Below are 20343 nucleotides of genomic sequence, written 5' to 3' on the forward strand. Positions count from 1 at the left end.
CCCAAATGTAAATCACTGTATCACCATTATACAAGCAACGCTGCATCATCCAGAGGGTAAGACCCTGGCCCAGCTGCCATGCTATATTCTTCAAGATTGTGAGGCATTAAGATACATCTGTCAAAACCAACGACTAAACATTGTCTAGCTTTAAGCACGACCGTAAGTCCAGATGTTCTAAATCTCCTGAAAGACTTCCCACTAACACCTAGACATGCTGGCGATTTCTTCAACTTCTCATTATCCATATAATTTCAAATACAATTAGTTATCTAGAATTGGAGGCAGGCAATCAATAACAATGTGTCCCTATTTTTTCTTTCTTGTTCATAAAGACATTAACCACGGCTGTGAGCTAGAATTCAGAATCAGGTTTCAGAGTAGCAAGGAGACATTTTAACCAGTCTAGCCCATTCCTTTTACCTGACTAGAGCAATTGCCAGGGCTCAGGAGATACAGAGCTCGGAGACAGGCCTGGGAGAACACTTTCTACTGGGTAAAAGCATGAGAAAGTATTTAGGGTCACAAGCAACTGACACTTCTCTCAGCCTTGTAAGTGAAATTCTCAAATTGGCATCCAGTCCCCAGCAGTAAAAATGTGTGACACTTGGTTTTACTTAGTATCTTTGCTATTACAGTAGGCTCCAGTATGCAAGAAGGCTAGAGCTCTTCAGTAGTAAATTCTAATAAAAAATGTACCAAGAAAGAGATTTGGCCCGAAAGGTTTAAAAGCTAAATACATGACAGAGAGGAGACAAGAAAGAAAAAATGAAAGTAGTAGTGACTGGTCCATGATAAAGTCATTGTGGAAGCAGGACAAAAAGGCTGTAACCCATCTACCGCACAGCTTCTCAAAAGCCACTATTTCTTGTTTCCCTTACCCAACCCTTGAAATCCAGCTTCCCAAATATTAGCAGAGCTCCCACTGTTATCTACACTTGCACATGTATCCAGCAAAGCAATGTTCAGATGGCATAGAAGTGGTCGGATACTCTTGGCATGCAAGAATTTCCAACTGGGATCCATCTGTGAGCATAAAATGTGATTGCGATTTCTTCGTTACTTTGCTGTCAGCACTTAGCAAATTTCAGAAGGAGGAAAATCTCACTTTCACTTAGGACTCTTGGATTCTGACTCATAATTCACAGTGAGAATCATTTTTTCCCCCCGTCACTAGATCTAGCAAGGTTACATATGAAAAAAGGTACTAGACAACATCTGAACTGGCATAAAAATCTGGCTTTTAGCGTACTTTTGCTTTCATATCACAGTATCTACAACAGATTGTGATTTTTTTCTGTTCTCTTTGGAACCATCTCTTATCTTCCACAACAGACTCCTATGTAATTGTCTAGCTCTTTTCTTTGGCAAGAGCATAACAAGTAATTAGTGTGCCAAACGTTACCTTCAGATGCATCAGGGCAATTCAGGCTGAGATTCTTATTCATCTTTGTAGTTTTCCAATGTAAATACAAACATGTCTCATCTGTCTTTGTGAATACGTCTGTATGTTTCTGTCTGTCTTTGTGTATTAGTCTTATATAGCCATACCTTCCAGAGATGTGTCAATTGAATGTCATGCAAACTCTCAGCTCAAAGCCGTGAAAAGCCCCTGCATTTAAGTCTATGGAAAAACAGTGTTACCTTTCCTACAGAGGCTTCTTACTTCGATTCTTCTGCCTTTTCATTTCGTCCACTCTTGATTCTGCTCATCCATCATGACCTTGTACTATAAGCAGACTAAATTCAGTTTTGAAAATAACCCCTGAAGTCTTGCTTCTTTCTGTTACTTTCAGCTTATAACGGAGCAGCCCTTTTACTCTCGGCCAGAATTCCTCCCCTCAGAAGCTAGTCTAACTCTCCCCTAGCTTGCAGAGCTACCCTAGCTCTGTGCAAACTCCTCCTGTCAACTTTATTTTCAAGGACTCAGCCACTCTCTGTATATTCCACCTGATCTCTCTGCCCCCGTTGACACTGTGTGTCCGCTCCTTACACAAGCTAACTTCCATCCCTTCAGCTTCTGCAGCACTTGGTGAGCTTGGTTCTTCAGTCTCTCTAGTTTTCAGTATCTCCTTGGAGGTCCTTAATCTTGGTCTGAATATTGCTTTGGGTCCCTTCAAGGCTTTCCAGAGACAGTTATAATCTAGCATGGGTTACAACACCAGGGCTTCAGTGCAAGACAAAGAATCCCAACAGGAGACACTTGTTCTGGTTGCCAGTCTGCACTTAAGCCAAGGTTGTACCCTATTTAAGGCTATAGTTATCCAGATCAGCTAGGTTAAAGAGAATTGTCTGACTAAGGTACAGTTGAGTGCTAGAAGGCATAAAAAATGGATGTACACACCATGTTGTTAAGTAGGTGCAAGGTAAATATGAGACACAGAATCTAACAGGGAGATATCAGACAAAATAATGGTGAGAGTTGCCAGGTCTTAAACCACCTGCCAAATGTTTTTATTCCCTCCTAACCCCCAAACCTTTCAGTCACATCAGCTTTAAGTTACATTGCTTGCATTCACTGAATGCCACATCTGTGTGAACTACACCCTGGAGAGAAGAGCTGCACTCCACTTCAGAGAATTCCTCATGCTCATCAGTGTGTGGCTCAATAGGCCTGTAGGGGGGCTGGTATTTTATATGATACACCCTAAGAATAAACATCTGCATTGAAACAGGTGGCTTGAAAGAAACAGAAGGCAGGAGAAGAAAACGCTATTGAAACGCTAAAGGATCTCTTCTGACAGAAAGATGTTCATCATGCTCAACTTTGTCAGCTTCAAATTTGCTTTTCAGATGTTTTGCATAGCTGTGCTCACCTGTCCAAACACCTCCTCGTTCACTGTGAAGGTGAGATCCAGAATATCTGTGATGTTATTATCCTTCATCCACTGCAAGCTCTGATGGAACTCTTCATCCAGATACTCTAAGTCACTTAAATCACATGGCCTGATTGCGAAGCAAGAAAAAAGATGTAGCTGAATATATGACCCCATGACTATTGGCAGGATGACTTACTACTAAGAACGTGAACAAATTTATGCTGAAGGTCCAACATAAAGCTGGTGTTCATTTGGTTTTGTGTGCTGGTTTTGGCTGGGGTAGAGTTAATTTTCTTCACAGTAGCTGGTATGGGGCTGTGTTTTGGATTTGTGCTGGAAACAGTGTTGATAACCCAGGGATGTTTTAGTTACTGCTGAGCAGAGCTTACACAGAGCCAAGGCCTTTGCTGCTTCTCACCCCACCCCACCAGCGAGTGGGCTGGGGGTGCACAAGAAGCTGGGAGGGGACACAGCTGGGACAGCTGACCCCAACTGACCAAAGGGATGTTCCATACCATATGATGTCATGCTCAGCATATAAAGCTGGGGGAAGAAGAAGGAAGGGGGGAACGTTTGAAGTGATGGTGTTTGTCTTCCCAAGTAACCGTTACGCGTGATGGAGCCCTGCTTTCCTGGAGATGGCTGAACACCTGCCTGCCGACGGGAAGTAGTGAATGAATTCCTTGTTTTGCTTTGCTTGCATGTGCGGCTTTTGCTTTCCCTATTAAACTGTCTTTATCTCAATGCACCAGTTTTCTCACTTTTACTCTTCCAATTCTCTCCCCCATCCTGCTGCAGGGGGAGTGAGCGAGCGGCTGTGTGGTGCTTAGTTGCAGGCTGGGGTTAAACCACGACGTTTTGTTAACATCAAAGCCTGTCACACAGACCCTCTTGAAGCAGTTCTGCAACTGTCTGCTTTGCATGGCTGGGCTCAAGGCCAAATCTGTTGGCTGTCTGCACTATCTGCTGTCGGAAGGCACCCCTGGGGCTCCATTTTATGTGAATCTTCAGGATGCCATGCACTTCAGAGCACATGCTTACCTTCAGTCCGGATGGGCCCCACCATGTTGTGCCTGGCTGCTTCCATGTATCTATCATCCTCAAGGTGAGCACATAATACTGACAAAAGGCAGACCAGGTAGCCTAAATTTCTGCTAATAAGGAGTTGGCCTTGTTTGCTGAAAGGGCAGGTGGATGTTACGAGCAGTCTGGTAATCCCCTAAAGGGGCAATAAGGATGCAGGGAGCATTCTAGGTTTCAGGCTATTTCCAGACTAGCTCGGACACAATATAGATATGAGTGCTTAGACCCCAGCAATACTCATTGTTAAAAAATAAAATTAAATATAGTTAAAGAACTCGAAGGACTGTTGAGACAAATATTGTTGCTGATTTGGAATCATCCTAAATGTTAAACTATGTCAGCTAAGCTTTATTCTGCTCTTTGTCATTTAATTGCAGTTTTGACTTACTGCTTATGGCTTTTCTTATTGCTGCAAATTTTATGTACCTTGTCTTATTACAGTCTATTAATTAAAGGGGGACAGATTGTCCATTAAACTTAACCTTATAAACTTGACATTGAAAGTAATATATTACTGGTAGCTTCTGCTTACTAGTGTAAAAAACAGTAGAAGACCAACAAGAAACATTCACTGTTTATATCTACATTAGCATTCCTAATTAACCTGAGTTGTGTTCAAAATGAAAACCTACTCTGCCAGTGAGGCACGAGAAATTATGTATTTTTCTTAATATGACCCTCCTCCTTTTTTGTTCTTGCTTTGTTTTGTTTTGTTCCATCAAAGAGGCTTTTCAGTGTTCCACGTAGTTGAAGTCTGATAACTTTTCATCAGTAGCAAACTCTGGAATTACAGGTCACACACTTTCAAATATGTGTTCCTAAATGTCATACTTATTATGCACTTTTATCAACATAGTCAATATTTATGAAGGGCAAGTTCTTGGAGAAAGTAAAGAAAAATTAAAATGTGTTTCTTTTCTATCATAGACCAACCAACAAACAGTGGAAAAGACTTGAAGGTCAGAGCGCTCGAAGCAACTCTGCAAGGGTCTGTGTCTCTGTAGGACTCACTGCGGGATCACTGTTTCTGCATGGTTGCATGCTTATACTTACAGCCTTAGTAGTGCTTTGTAGAATGGCCTTGTGAAGAAAGCATCAAGAAGGTACTGATGAATGAGAGCAAGGCCAAGAATACGACCACTGAACCTGAACCTGGGATATAAAAACACAGAGTAAATGAAGTGTAACTCAAGACATTCAGCATAGAAACTTACACAGGTAGCAACTGTTACTCATTTCTGACTTAGTTTCTTACATCTATTCATTTATTTCTTTTTTTCTGAGCAGATACCTAACACCACCCCTCACATCTCTGATCAATAATGGATCTCTTCTTGATCCACCTCCTACAGTACACATAGGTGCAGCTGGCATGTTATATACTCTCTTGTGCCAAACCAATGAACGCTCTGAAGACTCACCTTCCGTGATCTTTAGTTGAATGTTCTGATATAGACAGACTCCATCAAACACAATACTTAGCTAGTGACATACTGTAATACTCCACCTTACCTCAGCAGCAAACATACTATCAAAACAGCTGCAAAGGATATTTGATGAATCAGTATATCCAGTTTCTGACTGGTTACAACCCTTTCAAAGGTGGACCTTTAAATTACTTTAAAAGGTTAACGAGTTGACTTCATATGGGGGAAACTGAAGTTTAAGTAAGTTAACTGTTGTGACCAAGGACACAGATTAAAATCAGTATCTAAAGCTCAGGCAAGCTGTCCCCAGACCACTTTCTTAATGGTGATGCTCAGCTGTCTTCATTACTTACATACTCTTGTGTTTGTTTCTGTTTTCTAAGAACAACAACCCCTAGTCCTGCTCCAAGTACGCACAAATAGTGCCCTGCCCATTATAATCTATGACCTGTGATGATAAGCTGTTAAATTTTTCTTTCTATGATTTGTTCTATGATATTAGATATTCTTCCATCAAATATGGTTTTAAATCAGTAATCTCAGACAGAAAAATACAGAACTGGTGTGAGTCCAGGTGAGTTTGTTTTTTGTAAAAACAACCCCCATCACACATCCAAAACTTGCTTATTTGTAAAAAAGGAAAAGAAAAAAACCCAAACATCCCAAGTGTGAGCACTCCAAGCCTGGGCTGACTGACATCATAGTAAAGTTTTATTGCACAAAAGATGAGAAACAGATCAAAAAGCCAAGAAACCATTCCTTCCACTACAGGAACCAGTGCAAAGACCCCTCCTACATAAGAATGAAACACGAGTCCCCTTGTAATAAAAGCGGCACAGAGTATCTGTTCAGTCAACTTTATCCTCATGGGAGAGGGCAACAAGTGCTTAGTATATCAAATGGGGCACAAAATAGCATGCTGTGGGCCCAATTAGCATTTACATCACCACAGGAGCTGCCTCCGGGTCTCCTGCATCCAAGAAAGGTGCTTATGATACGCAGCTGACTGGTAACAGAAGAGTGATTATATTGCCCCCTTACAGCTGTTTCCACAGCAGCAACAAAAGGCAGCTGTTGGGTCTAGTTAGGACCTGCTTCACTTCTCTTGTGCTCCGGTGCAATGTTTCCAGCAATGAAAAGAGAGGGAGCTGACACAATGAAAGCACAGTGGAAGCCAGACAGCTCAAATCCCAGAAATGCTGAGCCTGTAATCCATCAGTTTTATAGCACCTTCAGGATCTATAATCAAGTCCATTTGTCCTAAATAATGCATGTCGGCTTTTTTGGTTTTGTTCTTCACCACCCCGCTCCCCCATCCATCCCTATACATTTTGAAAGCTAACGCTGAATGAAAATACTACGAGCACTGGGTGTTCCTCACCACGACGCTCACCCCATGGCTACTTGACTGTGCAGAGCTGGGCAGGCCATTTGGAATAAAGTAAAGCTGAAAGTAAATTGCCAAGAAAAGTCTCACGGATTTGGGAATGCTGTTTCTGCTAAGAAATTGCTTGAATGTGTGAACAGCATCAGTTTTCTCCTTGCTGCTTGTGTCACTTCTGTACCTCTACATGGCTTTGAAGCCGTTAATGCAAAGCTGACATGAAAGGGTAGTGCACCTAGGTCAAGGTGTTTACAATCACGAGCACACGTTATGGTAGCTGTTAATAGTGAGTTTAATTTGAATCAGTGCCTTATGGCAGAACTGCATCAAACCATCCAAAGGCCATGGGCAGCGCTTCTGTGTGAAAGGACTAAGTCCGGTGGGTCAGCCTAAGCAAACGTGGGCAGAGCAACTCTAGGTTGTGTGGTCTGTCAGTCTGGCCTTGCACTTGCAGCCCTCTGGGACACATCAGGGCTGGCTCAAGCTGGGGGCTTGACTGTGGTTCCACATTCCCAGCCCTTGCAATGGTACTGTGTAGGAAAACAAGTCCAGTACTAACTGGTCTGGATAAAGGAGATGAAATAATTAAGATATTGCCACTCCTGGTGCCTGTCGATACAATGGATAAAAAAGCTGTGTTGCAGACTGTATTTCTTGGCAGCTCTGTATCACCCCAGCAGAAACAGTGCTTCCTGGTGTCTCATTATTTTCATCCTAATCCAAAACACAGCACTATACCAGCTACTAGGAAGAAAATTAACTCTATCCCTGCCGAAACCAGGACACATGGCCAAAGCGTGTGAGCTCTCCAGCCCACAAACCCTTCCTCCCCTGCACCCAGCTTCGGTATCTCTGCAGAGGCTTACAATACCTGACTCTCTGATCTGAAGAGTGCTGTAAGAGAAGGTCCTGTCCATTCTGGACAGGGCCTAGGACCACAGGCGACGCTTCTGTGGTCCAGCAGTGCACTGAGAAACACGGACTGTGGTAAGTCAATGGATACCTATCAAAAGGGAGGTGTTTGCTACTGTCCTCACAGGGCACAAGCTGCCACCATGATCAGCTAAGCTAACAGTCCCACTTAAAATATATCAAAACTTAGAAAAAGCAACAAGAAACAAATTGCCCTCCTTACAAAAGCCAGTTAAAACAAAACCAGACTTTTGTGTTTATTTCTTCCTGAAAGATTTAGAGCGTGGGTGAGACAGTCCCTTCAGAAAAAAACAAGTTTTCTTGACAGAATAAGGAGCACGAAGGTAAATCCTGGCTGGAGGGCACATACCTTCCTTAAACCTGACTTAGATTTATCTTTCCGAGGAAGTGTAAAATGCTTGTTCGATTTCTTTCTGGCAGGAAAGATAGCTTGGGAGAGGTGGGGAATGCGAGGTCTTGCTCTGGCCCTTTCTTTCAACACCCTCCCCTTTCGGAGACAATGATTGAGTCTGAGTAATGTGCTCTGGCAGAGAGGGGAAATGCGGGAGGGAGTTAATGAACAGGAAATGGTGGAATGAGAGACAGAATTAATGAGCAGGAGAGTTGCTCTGGTTTGCCTGCCTATTGACACCGTTCGTCCACTCAAAAAGGACATTGTGTGCACCTGCTTTCTGGCTTTTAAAAACACTACTCTTTGACCCATTTGCAGAAGTTTCCACACTACCCAGCTAACTCCCTTTCCTTCTGGAGGCTGCAGGTGCCCCTGAAAGAGCCTGTTTTCACAACAGCCTGTTGCAAAATAACAGGCTCGTTCTCCTCAGTGGGACTCTCTGCATACTTACTGCATGTCTATGTACACAGGGAGAGACAAATCCATATGCTGTAGCAGCGACTAAGCAATAAATTTTCCTCCAATTGCAGGTGAGTCACAGGAAATTTAATTTACTCTGGTCCTTTATCTGGACCCATAATGACCCTTTGTCACAGGGCTCTCTCTCAACTGGTTGAACTAACGCAGCTCTACTTTATATGACAGTCCTTCCTTGGATTCAGGTGGAGAATGATATACCTCGACAAAATTGTAATCTATGCGTACTGGGGAAGAATGGTTTTTATCATTCTATAGGGGATGCTTTGGTAACCATGCCCTGTGGGCTAAATTGGCTATGATATGAGAAACTTTAAATCCTAAATAGAGGAAGCACCTGATGGGATTAAAAAGATTGAAAATCTTGCAAACCTTATCTCACTCAAACACATCAGCTGGGTTTAAATGTGCCCTTCTTGATGCAGTAGCTTGTGAAAAAATATTCAAAGAAGGGCTCAAGAGAGATTAATATAATATGGTTCACATCAAATTTGAAAATGTCATTTTCCTTTCACGAGGCTACTGAAAACTTGCTTTCATCTGTAAGACAAATTTACACATTCTGTTGCACCAGTTTTAAAGCTTCTGGCTGTTTAATCGTGCAGATGAACTTTTGGCCACCTGAAAGACAAGCTGAACAAATGAGGCTGCACTGCGGTACAGGATTTCTGCCCTTGGCAGCTCTTCTAAGGGAGAATGATATTTGGCAGGTGGATGCAGCTGGAGAGCCTGTTAGTCCTTCCACAGTGGGATAGATTGGACCTAATCTCAACCATTATTAGATACCAGAGAATCTAAAAAGGGGAAGGTATTTAGAAGGGCCCAGTCATGGGAAAGGCTTCACTCTGAACATGCATCTTATTAGAAAACAGAGAATTCAGTTATGAAACCCAAATTTGTAAGAAAGAAACCAAGCATCATGGGTTCCAGAGGTTGTGGTACAGCTTGTTTTAAAGGACAGTTAAAACCTCTCTTGTTATGAAGACACTCATGAGCATCCTGAAAGCCAGAAACTACTGATTAAAGGAACTAAAAATCCATTCTTATAGCCTAAAATATTGTGATTTGCAATCTTGTGATTTGGAGTGGGGGACAACGCGCAGAGGAAAATGTACTGATTCATGATTTCTGAATTTTGGTGTAATCACCAGCCCTAGCACTTTTTAAACAAAGAACAATTTTTTTTTTTTAATGCAAGAAAGTTCTAAGAACGTGTATTTTGCAAAAAAGCTGACCAGATGGTTACAGCAACTCTGCCTGGCCTCATACACTGTGAATTTTAAGCAAAACTGGCAGCGTATCAGGCATATGCACCAGAGGTGTGTGGCTACATGCTAGTAGCACATATCCTTGTGTTGGCTCAGTGCAGGACATGATCAACATGTCCTGTAATGAGCTACATCTACAGAGCAATAACCTAGCAGTAGATCAGATCATCTTCACAAAACCTTGGCAGTGAATCAAATCCACACCTCTATCAGCCTTCATTAACAAATGCCTCTCTTTAGTTTGGTGTGTATATTTAACCCCTACTCACATAAATGACAGAACATTTGAACGGACTAATGTGATGACGTGAAGTGATCTATTGTCAGAAAGGTTAGCCATGCAGGCTGGGGTAGCTAACGCCGTTCTGTTTATCCGACTTGCATCTGCGAACTTTGCAGACCGCCTCTTTGCCACCGTGTCATTTGGTGTTGTGGCAAATTTGCTCTGCATATCTGCAGGCTCAGAGGTGGACGCTGCGGCATTCCAGCACGATGCCTCTTCAGTTCAGGAATCTGATGAGCTCATGTGTCATTAATATGAAAGGAATGGCTCTTACAAAGGCCAGGAGACAAAAGTCCGCAAAGTCTCAGCACATTAAAGAGAAAAGGTAAAATAATTCCTAAATTAGTCCTGGAGGCAAATTCCAATATGAGTAATAAGATTATTGTTGGCTCGTTTTCTTTTCTTATATCCATCTCTAATATGAAGAATTCTCAGAGAGATACAGACACAATATTGGGTCACCTATACATGGCATCCTCCAATGTTGCGCTGAGGACTTATCCCACCTCTTCTGATATCTAACCACACTGGCATCTCACCTGAGAACCTACTCTGGATCCCCACACACTTCTGAAGGAACGGTAATGACCCACCTAACCACATTTTGTTGTTGTTTTCTTTTCTTTTTAATCTCCGTTGAGTTATGTTTAGCCTGGAGAAGAGGAGGCTGAGGGGAGACCTCATCGCGCTCTACAACTACCTGAAAGGAGGTTGTAGCGAGGTGGGTGTTGGTCTCTTCTCCCAAGTAACTAGCGATAGGACAAGAGGAAATGGTCTCAAGTTGCGCCAAGGGAGGTTTAGATTGGACATTAGGAAAAATTTCTTTACTGAAAGAGTGGTCAGGCCTTGGAACAGGCTGCCCAGGGAAGTGGTGGAGTCACCATCCCTGGAGGTATTTAAAAGACGTGTAGATGAGGCGCTTAGGGACATGGTGTAGTGGGCATGGTGGTGTTGGGTTGACGGTTGGACTTGATGATCTTAGAGGTCTTTTCCAACCTGTATGATTCTATGATTCTATGATTCTATGTTCTGCATACTGAAATGCATCCTATCTCATATATGGTGAAAATTCATTCCAGGTTTTCAGACAGTTACTGAGTTTTTAAGGGGAATCTCCATACTTCCTCACTATGAAACCATAGAAAATTCTGTCCGATAAGCTTCATTTTCAGGCCATTTTCCAAATTAAAACTGAAAGAAAACATTTAGAGGGCTGACATGGAGCAACTGTTTGTGCAGATTTCCAGCCTGGAAACTGATGGATGTTAAATAGTTATAGACTACAGGGATTTACCCCTGCAGCCCCTGCAAATGTTACTGGGACTTAAGAGAGGATACATTCTACTCAGAGCCAAGGCATTTCGTTCAGGCATTGAAAGATGAAGGAACATATTCCACGAGTCCCTCTTTGATAATACTCTGCTTACTTTTCCTGTAAAACTTATGAGATTTAATTATATTTTAAAGGAAATTTGTAACACACATTTAAGAAAGCACTGGCCTTTCTTAAGTAGCCCCGATTGTATGGGAAGTGGAACAGTCCAGCAGGCCTACTTGCTGATTGTCGTAAAACACAAAGAGGCTGTTCAGAGATGTGTGAAATATTTGCGCATCACCCAAGAACTGAAATTAAGCAAGGAAAAAAAAAAAAGGATGAAAATTGATTTTCAGAGAGAAAAGCAACCTGGCACAAATAAACTTCCATTAGACTTCAAATCCTGAACTGGTAATTCTCTTCAGGTGAAGATCTACAGGAGTAAGCCTTCTCTTGCCAGCCTGCCTTTAGGTATTTTTACTTTTGCCGGGCACCTGAGTTTCATATGATGAAGGTGTTTATGTGAGTCAACCTCTCAGTTTATTGCTAAATTGTGCATAAATTTTCTGCTGCAAAAGGCCAGTGCAATACTGACACTCCAGTAAGTGCTTCCCCTACTTTTATTTTCTGGATCTATCTGCAAATGGAACACAACATTTCTGTTTCTCAGTACTAAAGAGTAACCAAATGAAAAAGAGCTATTGCTTAGACATGATAGAAACGTGAGCTATCCATGTCCTTCTAAATCTCTGGAGCTCCTGTAACCTGAATTAGCAACTAAACCTCAAACCATTCCTGAAGCTTAATTTACCAGTAACTGAAAAACAATGAGATAATGCAAACCTTATTGCTTCTTTATTTAACCTAATCAAATCCTTCAAGTCTTTTCCCTGTCTCTCTAACCTAGCTATGTTGCATTTTCTCTCAAAATGTCTCTTCATCTTCCTTATATCCTGGCTATACCCACCACAAAAGAACCATCAGGAAAGGTTAAAGGACTAATTGTGCTACAGAGAAAAAAGCATGCTTTTACCAGGAAAGCTGCAGGCTGTTCTGCTTTATCCAGAAAAATGAGGGGCAAAGAGAATGTAGAAAAGGGAAATTCACAGCATCGCCTCAGGTTTCTCTAAACACTATCGAACAGCTACTTTCAGGAGGACTCCTTAGTTTAAGCACACAGTGGCTCCAGGTAGATGCTCACACAGAGAAACAATTGCAGCTGCATTTGCACAGCACTGCATCCAAGTTAATAAGGCCCATGCCGAGGTAGCTGCATTGGCTCCTTGCACATCAGCTGAACTGAACAGAGGTTATTACTGCAGATACAGCACTGAGAAAATCTGGCTCTGGGACTTCCACTGCGTGGAGTCATCGCAAGCAGGCCAGCCTCAGTGTCACGGGTTGTCTAAGCACCAGAGACTTCAGGCATAGGAAATGGTGAATTGATTTCCAGTTCTGTCTTTAAACTATTAAGGATATGAATAAAGTAGATGGTCTCTCTATAACAAGAAATCTGTGCTATGTGTCATTTTACCAATAACAAAGAAGTTCCGTGAATGTAGTGTTTTGGAGGAGGAGAGGAGGAGCGTGGCCGAGTGCTGGAGTGGCCGTTTCTGCTTGCAGAGCTATCAAGCTCATGGACCATAACGTACAATCATCCTCCTCTGGGAGAACCCCTGGCAAAACACGGCAGCACAAACATGACTAATCTTCATCAGAAACCGGGCTGCTTACAGGGTTTAGCTTCTCTTGCTGGTACAATGGATAAAACACACTGGCCTGCAAGACTGTTGGCAAACTCTCCTCCAATTATGCCCAGTAACTACAGAGGTATGAACTACTGGCTAGAAGACTACAGACCTCTACATTTTGTGATTCCCAGATCCTAGGCTGTATTTTTGACCGGCAGATCTCAAAGCAGCTTACAGAGAAGATCAGTGCCAATATTTCATTTGACAAATGAGAAAACTTAAGTACAAAAATAAAATGACTTATCTGATGTTGTCCAGAAAACAAGTAGTAGAGACAGCAATGGAATCACACTCCTCTGAGTCCCAGCTCTATTTTAGTTGTTTAGTATATTTAACATTTTTTACATTCTTACCTTCTATGTAATTTTGTGAATCAGCTCTAGTTTATGATTAGCTCCTTATGGATCAACTCAGTCTGATACATATGGGTTGTTTTTTTTAAGCCAGCAAAAGAGCATTTATCAAGAGATTTTGATTTCTCAGTCAAACCTTTTGGAAAAGTGTGTGTGGGGGGGCACTTTGTAAACCTATGCATTGCTAAAGTTTTATACATTGTATGATTTATGTTTGCTTTCCACAGCTTTGCCATGTGTTGAAACAAACTAGTCAAGCTACAGGGGAAAATCCATAGATTGAGTCATCTGCCAGACAAGCGGGCCATAAAAGCACAAGCCAAATGACTGCACATTTTCCTTCAGTGGCTAACTACAAACACTGAAGCCACAGTAACTGACTTACTCTCAGTCAAAGGAGGCACATTCCTAGGGTTTTGGAGTCGGGGATACAGAAGATCCGAGGCCCGCTACACTCCAACTGAGAAGGAGATATTGGCAGCACATGAAGGGGTTCGAGCTGCTTCGGAAGTGGTTGGCACTGAAGCACAGCTCCTCCTGGCACCCCGACTGCCGGTGCTGGGCTGGATGTTCAAAGGGAGGGTCCCCTCTACACATCATGCAACCGACGCTACGTGGAGTAAATGGGTCGCACTGATCACACAGCGGGCCCGAATAGGAAACCCCAGTCGCCCAGGAATCTTGGAAGTGATCACGAACTGGCCAGAAGGCAAAGATTTCATACAATGGCTAAAATATAAATACGGGGAGGCCTGGCAGATTGATTATAGCACACTCCCACAAACCCACCAAGGCAAGCACCATGTGCTTACAGTGGTGGAAGCAACCACCAGATGGCTGGAAACATACCCTGTGCCCCATGCCACCGCCCGGAACACCATCCTGGGCCTTGAAAAGCAAGTCCTATGGCGACATGGCACCCCAGAAAGAATTGAGTCAGACAACGGGACTCATTTCCGAAACAACCTCATAGACACCTGGGCCAAAGAGCATGGCATTGAGTGGGTCTATCACATCCCCTACCATGCACCAGCCTCCGGGAAAATCAAACGATACAACGGGCTGCTAAATACTACGCTGAGGGCAATGGGTGGTGGGACATTCAAGCATTGGGATACACATTTAGCAAAAGCCACCTGGTTAGTCAACACTAGGAGATCTGCCAATCAAGCTGGTCCTGCCCAATCAAAACCCTTACGTACTGTAGATGGGGATAAAGTCCCTGTCGTGCACATAAAAAAATATGCTGGGGAAGACGGTCTGGGTTACTCCTGCCTCAGGCAAAGGCAAACCCATCTGTGGGATTGCTTTTGCTCAAGGAACCTGGGTGCACTTGGTGGGTAAGGCGGAAGGATGGGGAAGTCCAGTGTGTACCTCAAGAGGATTTGATTTTGCATGAGAATAAGCAATAATTTGAATTCTATGATGTTAATTGCTATATAACACTATATGTCATTACTACTATGGTTGCTATAGTATTGCTTAATTCAGCCCCCAGAGGTGATAAACGGCACAAGAGGGAACATAGACAGCAAGTAAGGTGTTACATAACACAATTCTGAGAACAAGCACAACAACTCTGAGAGCAAATAAATCAACATATTGCAGTAAGAATCACCCAAATTAATGAAGAATGAACTCCGATGAAACTGAGCAAAGTGCAGCAATGACAGAACTGGACAAGCGCAGCAGTGATGGAACCAGAACTGGCTTCAGCATGCAACAGTCCAACACCACACACCATCTCTCCCGCCCCGAAGGACTGTTATGACAGATGGCACCCAAAGTCATGGACTAAATGAACTCAACAGACATTTTAGAGGGATGGCCCATAGACTTAGGGAATGATATCTGTGTGTATATATCAAAAGACAGGAAAGGTGGTGATGATTAATTGGGATGTATTGGAAAGTGTGGGACCTGGGCATGACATAGATGGTATAGAATAAGGGGTGGACATTGTCCTGGTTTCAGCTGAGATAGATGCTTTCTTCCTAGTAGCTGATATAGTGCTGTGTTTTGCATTTAGGATAATAATGTTGGTAACACAGTGATGTTTTAGTTGTTGCTGAGCAGTGCTTACACTAAGTCAAGGACTTTTCAGCTTCTCATACTGCCCTGCCAGCGAGGAGGCTGGAGGTGCACAAGAAGCTGGAAGGGGACACAGCCAGGACAGCTGACCCAAACTGGCCAAAAGGATATTCCATATCGTATGACATCAGGCTGAACAAAAAACTGGGGGGAATTGGCCAGGGGGGTGGGGCCACTGCTCAGGAACTGGCTGGGCATCGGTCAGCAGGTGGTGAGCAATTACATTGTGCCTCACTTGTTTTGCGTATTCTTTTATCATTATTATTATTTTCCCTTCTTTTTCTGCCCTATTAAGTTGTCTTTATCTCAACCCATGAGTTTTACTTTTTTTCTGATTCTCTCCCCCATCCCACTGCGGGGGGCAGAGCAAGCAGCTGTGTGGTGTTTAGCTGCCTGCCGAGTTAAACCACAACAGTCCTTTTTGGCACCCAACGTGGGGCTCAAAGGGCTGAGATAACGACAGATCTGACCAGAGCATGTTAAAACAAATTTATTATAAGCATTCATTATTAGGTTGGTAGTCGCTGGTCACAATGTTGATTTATTTGCTCTCAGAGTTGTTGTGCTTGTTCTCAGAGTTGCGTTATGTAACACCTTACTTGCTGTCTATGTTCCCTGGGGGCTGAATTAATGTTATCATTTTGCTGTACTGTGTAACACTGGCTTATCATATGATAAAATCACTGGTTGTGAGACTAATCTGGTATTTATACTCAGCATCGCCATCATCTCTGTACTTTGGGAACCATCTCTCGGAAACTATTAATAATTACACTCTTTACCTTTTCTCCTCGGATAGCCAATTTATGGGGGAGACAAGGAGGACACACTTTCCCCCGCTCCTTCCCCTTCCCTTTCTCCTCCAGGCTAGTTACAATAGCTCTTGAGAATTTTGAATATCCGTGGGATGTTCAAACCAGCATGTTCCTATTGCTATGCCCCCTGAATGTGTTTCAGGTCTTCTTTAAGGTTAAACAACCATTTAAGAATACCACCCAGAGATCTGCCCCGAGGCTGGATAGTTATGAGTGGCAGTGTGTGTGGGATAGTATGGGCAAGTACCTAGGACACCTTGCCACACCTAGTGGGCACCTTCAATGTTTTGGAACTTCACCTCTGAACAAGTGCAGAATCCTGAAAAACTAGTAAAATATTTGGAAAAAGTATGCTGTCACCCTGGCAATTCGAGAGAGACACAAATCACTGCAACATGCTGGGGCCTGGCCCATGCCAGCCGAGTCCTGTTCAACATTATTCAGTACCCTCAAGGGGAAGGGAAGGTCTCTGAATCTGACAACAAAACAACAGGCATTGTGGCTACTCCAACCCTGGCGACAGGCACTGCCGTTACTCCAACTCCCGCGACAGACACTACAGCTACTCCAACCCCAGAGACAGGCACTGCAGCTGAACCAGAGAACCAACCCGTGCCGATATCAGTGCCCCTATACACAAGAAGAAATATTGGGTGCAAAAGTCAGCTCGTTCAGTAAGGGAAGAAACTCCTACTAAAAAGGGGAAGGAGGAAGAAGTGGACAAGGCAGGCCACTCCAAAGCAGGGCCATCACGAGAAGAAGAGGAGGAAGAGGCAGAACTCATAAACAAGGTGGTAACCACCCGATCCCTATCCCTGAGTGAGCTGCGAGATATGCGAAAAGATTTCAGCCATCATCCAGGTGAGCACATTGTCACCTGGCTGGTCCAATGCTGGGATAACGGGGCCAGTAGCCTGGACTTAGAGGGTAGGGAAGCCAAGCAGCTGGGATCCCTTTCTAGGGAAGGGGGCATTGACAAAGCGATTGGAAAAAGGGCACAAGCCCTCAGCCTCTGGAGGCGACTCCTGTCAGGCATGAAGGAAAGGTATCCCTTCAAGGAAGATGTTATATGCCACCCAGGCAAGTGGACCACCATGGAGAGAGGTATCCAGTACCTGAGGGAATTAGCCGTGCTGGAGGTGATTTATGATGACCTGAACAACAAGCAGTTACCCAAAGATCCAGATGAAGCCAAGTGCACCCAACCCATGTGGCAGAAGTTTGTACTCAGCACACCATCATCACATGGAAACTCATTGGCAGTAGTGACCTGGAAGGACGGAGAGGGACAAACGGTGGATGAATTGGCTGGCCAACTGCGGCAATATGAAGAAAGTCTCTCTTCCTCCCTATGGGCCTGCGTCTCTGCTGTGGAGAAACTGTCTCGGGAGGTCCAGTAACTCAAAGAGGATATGTCCTGCTCCCCGCCTGCATGGGCCAGTGTCTCAGCCATCGGGAGTAAGCATCCCTCTGCTCAAGAGAAAGGATATAGTGTGTACACACCATGGGGCACCCTGTGGTTTTACCTGCATGACCACAGAGAGGACATGAGGAAGTCGGATGGAAAACCTACCTCAACCCTAGAGGCACGGGTATGTGAGTTGCAAGGAAAAACAATCACACAAGGGGGCTCCCCCAGAAAAAATGCTGCTCCAGTCTCCAGTGAGCAGTTCCCCAGACAGAGAAGAAGAGGTGATCTTACTTTCGATTTTAATAAAGGGACTTCTGATTCGTATTTACAAGAAGTGAGTAACAAATACAATGACCAGGACTAGAGGGGCCCTGCCTCCAGCCAGGTGGAGGAAAGGGACAACCGGGTTTACTGGACTGTGTGGATTCGATGGCCTGGCACATCAGACCCACAGGAGTATAAGGCTCTCATAGACACTGGTGCACAGTGCACCCTGATGCCATCAGGCTATAAAGGGGCAGAACCCATTTGTATTTCTGGAGTGACAGGGGGATCCCAAGAGTTAACTGTATTGGAGGCCGAAGTGAGCCTAACCGGGAATGAGTGGCAGAAGCACCCCATTGTGACTGGCCCAGGGGCTCCGTGCATCCTTGGCATAGACTACCTCAGGAGAGGGTATTTTAAGGACCCAAAAGGGTATCGGTGGGCTTTTGGTATAGCTGCCCTGGAGACGGAGGAAATTAAACAGCTGTCCACCTTGCCCGGTCTCTCAGAGGACTCTTCTGTTGTGGGGTTGCTGAGGGTCGAAGAACAACAGGTGCCGATCGCCACCACAACGGTGCACCAGCGGCAATATCGCACCAACTGGGATTCCCATCCATAAGCTGATTTGTCGACTGGAGAGCCAAGGAGTGATCAGCAAGACTCGCTCATCCTTTAACAGCCCCATATGGCCAGTGTGAACATCTAATGGAGAGTGGAGACTAACAGTAGACTATCGTGGCCTGAACGAAGTCACGCCGCCACTGAGTGCTGCCGTGCCGGACATGCTAGAACTACAATACAAACTGGAATCAAAGGCAGCCAAGTGGTACGCCACAATTGATATCGTTAATGCGTTCTTCTCAATCCCTTTGGCAGCAGAGTGCAGGCCACAGTTTGCTTTCACTTGGAGGGGCGTCCAGTACACCTGGAACCGACTGCCCCAGGGGTGGAAACACAGCCCTACCATTTGCCATGGACTGATCCACACCGCACTGGAACAGGGTGAGGCTCTGGAACACCTGCAGTACGTTGATGACATCATTGTGTGGGGCAACACAGCAGAAGAAGTTTTTGAGAAAGGGGAGAGAATAGTCCAAATCCTTCTGAAGGCCGGTTTTGCCATAAAACCCAGTAAGGTCAAGGAACCTTCACAGGAGATCCAGTTTTTAGGAATAAAATGGCAAGATGGATGCCGTCAGATCCCAATGGATGTGATCAACAAAACAACAGCCATGTCTCCACCAACTAGCGAAAAGGAAACACAAGCTTTCTTAGGCATTGTGAGTTTTTGGAGAATGCGTATTTCCAAATTACAGTCTGATCATAAGCCCTCTCTATCAAGTGACCCAGAAGAAGAACGATTTCAAATGGGGCCCTGAGCAATGACAAGCCTTTGAGCAAATTAAACGGGAGATAGTTCATGCAGTAGCCCTTGGGCAGTCCGGGCAGGACAAGATGTAAAATACGTGCTCCACGCTGCAGCTGGGGAGAATGGCCCTTTCTGGCAGAAAGCACCAGGGGAGACTTGAGGTCTGGGGTATTTAAGCACGAGAGAGACTGCTCATCATAAACTCACTGGTAAGCACCCAGGAATGTTTACACCATGTGATGAACTATGATGCAGATATCCTTGAGCTAACTGCAAACAGGTTGTCTGCAGTGCAGAGCCATGTGGACTTACCACCCCCGGTCCAGAAGCCATACACTTGGGTTTGCACTGTGCTGCAATTCAGCTAACGATCCTTGCCTCTCGGGATGAGGTTCCTCAACTGAGTAAACTCAGAAATCTGTGTGCTAAAATTCAGGCATGCTATTAATTGTTTGACAGTCTATTTTAGGTCTTGTTTTGCAAACCACTGAACACCTCCAACTTTTATTATTATCACTGCAAACTGACAGCTCTGCTTCTCTCCTGGGAACATGCAGAATGCAGCAGATCTGGACCTTCGCGTTGCTGTTCTGAAGTCCAAGAAAATTTTTGACTTTTCGTTTACAAATCTTTCCAACACAATTAAATAATTCCAGTTTATAGTCCATCTTTTCCAGAATGAAAGTCCTAAGTCACAATGTAAAACGCTTTCTTCAATCAGACACAAGATACTGAACATACAGTTCAGTATTCCTGTTATTAAATACAATTTTTTTCATAGAGGGTGGACAGGTCAGGATTTTTCTCATCCTCCTTAATTTTACTGAGATTTTGAAAAATATTCCTGACCCAAGTTAGGGCAAACTGACAAACCTGACATTGCCTTTTTCACTTTAAATACATTCAGAT

At 43.9% G+C, this 20343-nt stretch overlaps 1 protein-coding gene across 1 annotated transcript in view; it reads right to left on the reverse strand.

Annotated features, from left to right (window-relative positions):
* The window catches only part of HECW1 (HECT, C2 and WW domain containing E3 ubiquitin protein ligase 1), a 190265-nt gene that overhangs the window by 13074 nt on the left and 156848 nt on the right, over positions 1-20343 (reverse strand). The window contains exons 22-23 of the mRNA XM_075142949.1: positions 4956-5054; positions 2817-2946 (exon numbers count right to left, since the gene is read on the reverse strand). Of these exons, the coding sequence (XP_074999050.1) occupies positions 2817-2946; positions 4956-5054 (229 nt within the window). The remainder of the gene's footprint in view (positions 1-2816; positions 2947-4955; positions 5055-20343) is intronic.

The sequence above is a fragment of the Calonectris borealis genome, chromosome 2 (assembly GCF_964195595.1).
Source record: "Calonectris borealis chromosome 2, bCalBor7.hap1.2, whole genome shotgun sequence".
In the NCBI taxonomy this organism is placed as follows: Eukaryota; Metazoa; Chordata; class Aves; order Procellariiformes; family Procellariidae; genus Calonectris; species Calonectris borealis.